Genomic DNA, 8,989 nt, shown 5'->3' on the forward strand with positions numbered 1-8,989 from the left:
AACCTGAGAAACAAGCAGGATGGTGAATACGGCGCTATGATGATGATGATGATGATGATGATGATATCTCCAGATCTCCAGGTCATGTGAGGATGCAGTCCATTAAAGCCATGAACCTTGCTATGTCTTGATCTTGAACTTTAGGCTCCCACAACTGTGAGAAACATCAGCGCTTGTTGTTTAAGCTGCCGGCCGTCGTGTGCTGTTCCAGCAGCCGAGAAGACCAGGAGGAGGAGTATAGTATAGTGAGTAAATGTATAGTGAGTAGATGCTTCTCCGTACTCATCATACATTTATAGCTGAGGACACAAGCGAGGGGACTCCCAGGCCTGGCTCCTGGAATGCATGCCTCCACTCCCCACAGGGCCTGCCGCTGGCCAGCGCCCCACCCTCTCGCTCTTGTCCTCCACTACCCTCCCAGGCTGCCACCAGGGCCCCTGGACACCACATGGTCAAGGGGGCCTCCTGGTCTCTGGCTGCTGTACTGGAGGCATCCAGGCTGAATGTGGGCACTACTGGTCTCGAGATACCTGTTCAGCAATGGGAGGCAGGAAACCATGATGTGAACCCCGGAAGGGGGCCCAGGAGCCCAAAGGCTGCACCTAGAGGTAAATGCTGGGTATCAAATGGGAGAAGTCCTGGAACTTGGGGCACCTAAAAAGTTCCACCTTCTGTAATATTCTCCATCCCTGCTAGGTGGTGGGCTTTGCTGTCCTTCCTCCAGAAAGGTAGAGCTTAATTCTGCTCCTCATGAGTTTTTCTGGCTTTAATAGGGTAATGATAGGGGGAATTATAGAACTTTTTGTCTTTTTGGTACTGGGAATCGAACTCAGGACCTTGCACCACTGCCAGACAGGTGGTTCTACCATTCAGCTATATACCCTGCCCTAGAACTTCTTTTTTTTTCTTTTTTTTTTTTTTGAGAAAGACAGACAGAGAGAGAGAGAGAGAGAGAGAGAGAAAGAGAGAGAGACAGACAGAGACAGAGACAGAGACAGAGATAGAGACAGAGAGACAGACTGACTTTGTAGTTGAGGATGGCCTTGAACTATATAACCAGGCTGGCCTCAAACTCACAGCAACTCTCCTGCCTCAGCCTCCTGAGTGATGACATTACAGGTAAGAGATTACACACATCTGGGTGTTCTAGACATCTGAAGCAGATGCAGAAGGCTACAACTTCCACGAGGGGCCTGTACATGATCTATCTGGTGGAGCTCTGGTTACCATGAGACCACTATGGGGTGAAAAAAATGTGCTCTTGCAGGGGGTGGCGCTGCATGTTGCATGGAGAAAAGAGGGGCACGAGAGCAGGGAGGAAGGCAAGCTCCACCAACCCCACTGCTGTCCCAGCCACACCAGCTATTCCAGATGTGAGAAGGTCGCTTCAGCCTCATTCCTCTCAGCTTGCACCTACAAGACTGCATGACCCCAAAAGCACAGCTGAGCCCGGTCACCTTGCAGAACAACAATAACTGATTTTATGACCTCAAGTTTCCAGGTGGTTGGTTACATGGTTCACACCGAGGACAAAGGTGAAAGCACAGGAAGCCCCTGATGGCTGCTTGCAGACAGCCAGGAAAGGTCAACTTCCTGCCGTAGCCTGGAGGAAGCTCCTGGCCCTGGGTTCGTGGTGGCCAAGCTAGGGTGCAGGCAGGGACTAGAGATGGGGTGCTGCCTGGACAAGGCTGAAGCCATCCTGCCCTTAACTTGAACTTCCTTCCTGATCGATATGGGGTCTCCTTGAAGGAGTGTAAAGGGCAGGGTGCTCAATGCACCCCATTTCCTCTTCCTTCTTTTCTCTGAGTGGCTTCAGCAAGCTGATCCTCTAAAGGGCAGAAGCCAGGAGCCCTGCATGGTGCCTTCCTCCTGGGGGAGCCACCTGGGGAGAGTGGAACATGTAGACAGGGAGGAGTCTGGATTTCAGGACCCCAACAAGGTAAAGAAAACACCTGCTGGCCTCTTGTGTCTGGAGGCAGAGTTAGGGTCACAGTGATGTCCCCAGCTGCTTCCCCAGCCCTGTGCTTCACTCTGGGTGCTTCCAACAGCAAAGGAGGCTATAGGTAGTACTGGGAGTGGAAGCAGGGGTTCTATACCACCTGGCCCCTTCAGGGACTCCCTCCTCATGCCAGGGATCTGTTTGCTGGTTTCCTGTTGACTTCTTTTTTTCCTTTTTGTGGTACTGGAGATTGAACCTGAGGCTTTCACACTAAGCTACATCCGCAGCCCTTGCTTATTTTTGATTTGAATACAGGGTCTCATTAAGTTGCTCAGGCTGGGCTTGAAATTGGGATTCTTTTCTTTTCTTAGGTATTGACGGTTTTGGAAGGCATGGAAATCCTTCTTGGGGTAGGGTAACATGAAAAAGAAATCAAAACTTCTGTGTGTCGCTGTCACACAGAAATGGTGACATCAACTTTTGCCAAATTTCAGGTATTCTGGCTTAGAGTGAAGGCATTAAGCAGCAGGAATAAAATCCCTTTGGGGGCCCTGCTGTGTACCTCAAAGAAATCCGTTGCTTCTCCCCAACGGCTGAAAATGAAATAAAATAAAAGAAGTCACGAAACTGTCCTCCTGGGGCAACAGGCCATTTGTTATAAGCTGTGGGGGAGAAAAGGCAACAAGAGTTGAAAGTGTGTGTGTATGTATGAACACACACTTCAAATTAAAAGCCACAAGGGCAGACCTTGTGAACTGTGGGTTGTTTATTTGGCATCAAGCTGTTTTTCCCATGGTCAACCCAATGTAGCTTGCTTGGAGGAAAGTGGAGTCTGAGAGTTAATTACTTAACTGCAGCTAATCTTTCTCCTGGGTGGTATGGGGAGGTATATGCAAATTAACACTAATTACCACAGCTCCGCAGTGTCACTGTGGTGCTCGGCATTTGATGGGCACCCGGCGCCACGCAGGACGCTTATCTTCAGACATCCTCACAAGGACCCTACGAGGTAGGCATCGTTTTCTTGCAGTCAAACCAACTAAAGTTTGGAGAAGTTGTGCGCCTTGATTAAAGCCACAGTGAGGAAGCAGCAGAGCCATCTCGGGCTCCAGGCAGCTTTGCTTGAAATCCTTGCTCATGGCTGGGCCCTTGCTGCACTAAACTTAATTAGTTCCTGAGACAACTTTGAGCGCGGACTCCTGGGTGAGCCCAACCTCCAAGGAGTCTCAAGGTAAGAAGAAAGTGCTCTTGTTAATTCAAAGCTAAGGTCTTTGTAGGATTTAGGATGCTCAGTGACCTGTGATGTGCACTGGCCTGAAGACCAACCTGAGAAACAAGCAGGATGGTGAATACGGCGCTGGCTCCAAGGGGGTTAAAGAGTGATTTGGCATCGTCATTGGCACCGTAGCCTTGCCACTGAGCTCAGTGACCCCAGGCCCGATCCTCACTCTGTGTTATCAAAGCCACTTGGGATGAGTTCCTACCCCCTGATGGGCATCTGCACAGAATACCCCTGGGCCCTTCCGCCGGGACTCACCTGCCAGCTTGCAGCACCCCAGAAATGCTGAAGAGCCCAAAGTCTGTGATGACCACTTTGCCATTGTCGTAGAAGACGTTCTTTGATTTGAGGTCCTTATGAAGTATCCCCTTGGCGTGCAGATAGCCCATGCCCTGCCGGAAGCAAAGACACAGGGAGTTGCCTGAGAAGGGCTCTGTGCTCACTGCCCCCCACATTTGGGTTCACACTGCTCATCCCTTAGTGAGACCACACTGACAGTGTTGGAGCCCGGGGGCTACCTGCTGAGCCTGGAGGCTAGAGGGGGGAAGGTCTCCCTAGTCTACATGTCACAAACCTGCTACTGCCCTCAGATTGCTGCAAAGCCATCTATTTAGCTTGTCTGCTTCCTGAAGAAGCAAAGGAAGAGGTCCCTAGAGGGAAAAGTGGGATGGGGTCCCTGGAGAAAGGCCTTCCATCAGCCATTGTCCCCCAGCCCCCTTTAAGGCTAATTTCCCTTGGGAGACTTGGGCCTCCTGTTCATTTAGCCCTTGGCCCCGCAGTACACACATCCAGGCCCTCAGGAGATGCTTCCTGACTCAACGATCAAGAACAGAGGGTGGTCTATTGGAGGTCTAGCTCAAGAGCAAGCACTTAGAGATGACTTTTCTTCTGTGAGCAGTCACATCTTGTATTTCTTTTAATAAGTTAGCCCTAACACTTCTAGCAGGAAATAAGACTCCGAGGACAACTGACTAATGAGGTACCTGTGAGGAGACACAGGCTGTTCCTGTTTGTTTTAATCTAAAACAACAACCAACAATTTGACATTTTCCCACAGCTGTTGAGAGAGAAACGGCTTGTCCTTGTGGGGATTCAAGGACAGAGACAATGGATCCTAATCTGGAGAACCAAGCAATTTACGTACGTCTACTGGCCTTCACACATGTCCACATATTGTGGTCATGAGGGACTGGATGGAACCCAAATATTGGTCGGCCATTCCTAAGGATGCCATCTTGGTAGAATCCTCAGATGCATGCATAACAGCTGGTATTTTTTGGTTTAATTTCTGTGACATCCAGGCCATGGTCTAAACCCAGACCTAGAGTCTTAGGATTGCTGGGTGAACCTCTCAGAAAAAGTCAAGTCTTTCAAAATCTAGGTAGGGGTCCCACAGCCAATGGTACCTTCACAATTTCTTGGGCAATCTGCCTGGTTTTGTTGACATCCAGCACAATCTTGGCATCCCTCACCACAGAGTAGAGTGTCCGTCCCTTACAGAGGCTGAAAAGCAAAAGGACAAGAGCATTTATTAAAATGATTGGCAGCCACTAGGAAGAAGGTGATCTATCACAGTTGTTAGACTATTAGACATCATCACAAACACTGGAATGCATGTGCCACGCTCATGCCTATGAGACAATTATCATGCCTGGGACTGACTCTCAGAGCTGGTTCTGGGATGGAGGTCTGGGGAAGTTCAAGCACGTCAACAACAGCTGTCCTTCTCAGCTGCAAGGACATCTCTAGAATCCTGCTTGGGGCAGCCTGAGTTTGCCAAGTTGTTGACTGCAGGGTCTCTGGAAAGCTGTGCAGAACCCAATACCTTGTGGGTCCTCTGATGCCACTCAGACAGCATGCTGCTAGCTTCTGTCCCCACTGTTTGTACCCATGCATAGGGACACTGATGAAAGACCCACACGGCATGGCTGATGCGTGCTAAGTATCGCTGTAAATGAGTCCAGTTCTTTAATGAGGGTGTGTAAACATCTATAACACTGCTCCCACCAGCTGCCTTCTAGATAGAGGGTTTTTCAAACTATTTTCAGCCTCATTGAGTTCATTTCGAGGACCAGTGGCTTAAGATGAATGACAAGTTAGAAAAGTGCATTATGCAGTGACAGTGACACCTTCTCATTTAGCTGCCACATGTTCACCCATCCTGTGCCTCTGCAGTGAGAGGAGCCCTGGCACAGAGAGGGCATTCAGCATGCAGTGAGTGAGTGAGTGAGTGAATAAATGAATGAATGAATTGTAGCTTCATCGCTGTCCCCAGCCCTGACGCTAGGAGTAGGTCATAGTAGCAAATGTTGGCTGAAAGATGAAAGAATATCCTGGTGGACTTTAATTTCCCACCTATATCAAAATGATCACTTGAATGTTTTTTTTTCACTCTAGAACTTGATGGCTAAAGTACTGGAGGCTCTGTGTTCGCTCGGCATTGATCGTGCTCTTGTGTGTGCAGGTGGGCAAGACCTTTGGTATGGGAGGGATCTCAGTATGAATCCCAGCCCAGCCCTGTGTCCTGGGATGAGTTACTTAGCCTCTCTGGGCCTCTGTTTCCTTCTCTGTTACAGGAAACTTCTGACAGTTACCTTGAAGTTTAGTGTAGGAATTGAATGAGACAAAGAGCTTGGCAGGTGCCCGGCTGGGGGTTGGGGGAGGAGCCTGGCAGGAGGGTTGGAAGCACGGGGTTCTGCCCGCAGAGCTCCGGGCAGAACCCGTGGGGCTAGGGTCCTGATCGGTCATGTGGTGGCTATGGTAACCCTGTGCGGGTCCATCAGCTCTCTGGGCCTCGATGTCATTATCTGTGAAATGCGATGGCCACACAGTTATCAGGACCATCACCTGAGGTCAGGTGGGGAGGACGGAACTAAAATGCTGGTTTATTGTAAGAGGTAGTGAACGATCAATAAAATGGTGATCAGACAGACAGACACACACACACCATATAAATATAAAAGCGATGTATTTATACACATATTACATCTGTCTACTATGTACTTAGTCTCTCCGCCCCCACATGTGCCCACCCACACGACCATAATGTACTCTCCTAAATGCTACCTGTAACCACTTGTGATCTTTGACTAAGACTCGTTTCTTTTCACTGCTTCAAGGTGAGATTCCCGGTGCAGCTGACTCATGGGGCGATTCACCTGCCCAAGGTCACAGAGTAAGTTGACAGGAGGCAGCCCAGGGTGACTCAAAGCTGTCCCTCCCTTGCTGTCTGAGGCAGTGTGTTTGCTGAGACCGCTGTAGGAGGGGAGCAGGGAGGGGGGCGGAGCAGCCAATTAAGCCATACTGACATTTAAATATTGGAGATGGCAAGGAGACTGGGGGGGGCTTTCTCCTCTGGATACTTCAGAACAGCCACCCCCACGCATTCTAGACTAGAGCCCTCTCCACTGCAGACAGACAGCAGAGCAAATCACCACAAGGGCTTCCCAGACACCAGAGGCTCCAGCCTGGGGGGTCTGATGGGGGTGGCAGCTTCCAGATCCCCACTGCTGCTCATAGTCTCCCCACAAGCAAAGTCTTTGCTTCCTTCCTTCACTACCATACAACTTCTGAGCCAGTGGACAACTAACCAACCGTCACGGGGGAGTGTACAAATTGACTCAGAACGTCTACTAGTGCAGGACATAAATAACCCATGACCACATCAGTTCCTTCCTGGAGGACCTGCTGCGCAGATGTGCATGTCAAAGCCACCCCAAAGCAGGTGCTAGGATGTGCTAAAACATTTGTAGCAACCCATCCTAATAGCGCCAAACTGGAGCCAAACTGCAGTAGACTGAATAACTGCACCTCTTTAAAATTTTTATGGTGAAATCCTCTCAGTGCAGTATGAGGCGGTGCGGGGTTACAGGAGGTGATCCCAGTTATCCTAATGAGTGATTAGTGGACTTAGGAAAAGTACCCCAGCAGAAAACTCGCTCTCTCTCTCTGACTCTCTTGACAAGAAGGAGAATACGGTAAGAAAGTGCATATCTATAACCGGGACAGGGCCCTCCCAGGGCCAGAAATGTCCATATAGAATATATATTCATGCTGTACTATAATGAACTGAACTATTGCTAACAGCAAAAACCAGGGATGAGGCTTACGGACGTACTACTGATGCCAGCCACCCAAGGGTACTGAAGACTCCATTTATACAAAGTGCAAGTACAGTGAAAACTGACCTGTGTGCTGAAAGCTGGCATAGCAGCGACGTGCGCGTGCACGCGCGCGCGCGCGCGCGTGTGTGTGTGTGTGTGTGTGTGTGTGTGTGTTAGGGGATCAGGGCAGGCAATTCTCTCTTGTGACATGAGCACTGATTGCACAGGTAGGTTGAACTTTCCACTAGGCTGTGCTTTTAGTCTGTGTATTTCTATAGTTGTGTTATCTCTTTGTGTGTGTGTGTGTGTGTGTGTGTGTGTGTGTGCACGCGCAGGGGTTTTGCACTGAATAACATCTCTAGCCCCTTTTTAATTTTTTGAGACAAGGTCTTGCCAAGTCACTAGGTTTCCCAGCCTGGGCTTGAACTTGTGCTCTCCCTGCTTCAGCCTCACAGAGTGCTGAGATTCCAGGCGTGGGCCACCAGGCCTGGGGTGTGTGGTATCTTTAAAACAAAGAGAAAGAGCTGGGCGTGGTGGTACACATCTGTAATCCCAACATTTAGGAGTCAGAGGCACGAGGATCATTGTGAGTTCGAGACCAGCCTGGGCTACAAAGTGAACTCAAAGCCAGCCTGAACTGCATAGCAAGACCCTGTCTCAAAAAAAAAAAAAAAAAAAAAAAAAAGAGTTCACGTGTAAAAATTCAATGAGACCAACTAGAGAAATGCAAATTAAAACAACACTAAGATTCTCTCTTATACCAGAGAGAATGGCACTCATTGGGAACTCAAACAATAACCAATGCTGGCGAGGCTGTGATGAGAAATGAACCCTCCTGCACTGTCGGTGGGAATGCAAACTGCCACAGCCATTATGGAAATCAGCATGGAGATGCCTCAGAGAACTGAGATTAGCCATTCCAGATGACCCAGCTAGCCCTGTGTCTTCCGCAAAGATCTTAAATCATCATACTACAGCGATACATGCATACAGGTGTTCATAGCAACATGGTGCATAATAGCGAAGTCCTGGAAGCAGTGTGCATACCTGTCAGCAGACGATGGGACAAAGAAACCGTGGTGTCTATATGTAACGGAATACTAGTCAGCTATAAAGAATGACACATCTGAGACATTTGTAGGAAAATGGATGTACCTGGAAACTACAATGTTAAATGAAATAAACTGGACACGTGAGCTTAAGAACCATATGGTAGCTTTCATTTGAGTGAGGCAAAGTACAAGGAAAATGATAGAGGATGGATAGAAAGGGGTGGGAGGACAGAGCTCTTGCAAGAGGAAAGTGGTCCAAGGGAACGAGGGCAAGGCAGGAGGAGAAGGGAAAGCGAAAGGAGAGGAATGAAGATGCGCCACATACAGGAAACTAAGCACCTCAAGTATTGTAACCATGTCATCTCATAATATGTGTGCTATGACAAATAGCAGCAATAAGTAGGAGGAAGGGGATAGAACTGGAGGAGGGGGAGAGGGACGGAAGGGGACGGGGATTCAAAAAAAGAAAAGCTGTAAAACGTATGTGTAATCACTCCCCAAGATGATTGTAAATGGCATGAACTGCAAATCTGTACAGCCAACATTGTACTAAATGGACAAAAACTGAAAGCCTTTACTTTAAAATCAGGAACAAGACAAGGATGCCCACTGTCAC

The 8,989-nt window shown here is 48.9% G+C and overlaps 1 protein-coding gene across 1 annotated transcript in view; it reads right to left on the reverse strand.

Annotated features, from left to right (window-relative positions):
- The window catches only part of Ksr2 (kinase suppressor of ras 2), a 435,854-nt gene that overhangs the window by 12,146 nt on the left and 414,719 nt on the right, over window positions 1–8,989 (reverse strand). The window contains exons 15-16 of the mRNA XM_004636227.1: window positions 4,625–4,721; window positions 3,477–3,610 (exon numbers count right to left, since the gene is read on the reverse strand). Coding sequence (XP_004636284.1) covers window positions 3,477–3,610; window positions 4,625–4,721 — 231 coding nt within the window. The remainder of the gene's footprint in view (window positions 1–3,476; window positions 3,611–4,624; window positions 4,722–8,989) is intronic.

Source organism: Octodon degus, unplaced genomic scaffold (genome assembly GCF_000260255.1).
Source record: "Octodon degus isolate 3935 unplaced genomic scaffold, OctDeg1.0 scaffold00079, whole genome shotgun sequence".
Classification (NCBI taxonomy): Eukaryota; Metazoa; Chordata; class Mammalia; order Rodentia; family Octodontidae; genus Octodon; species Octodon degus.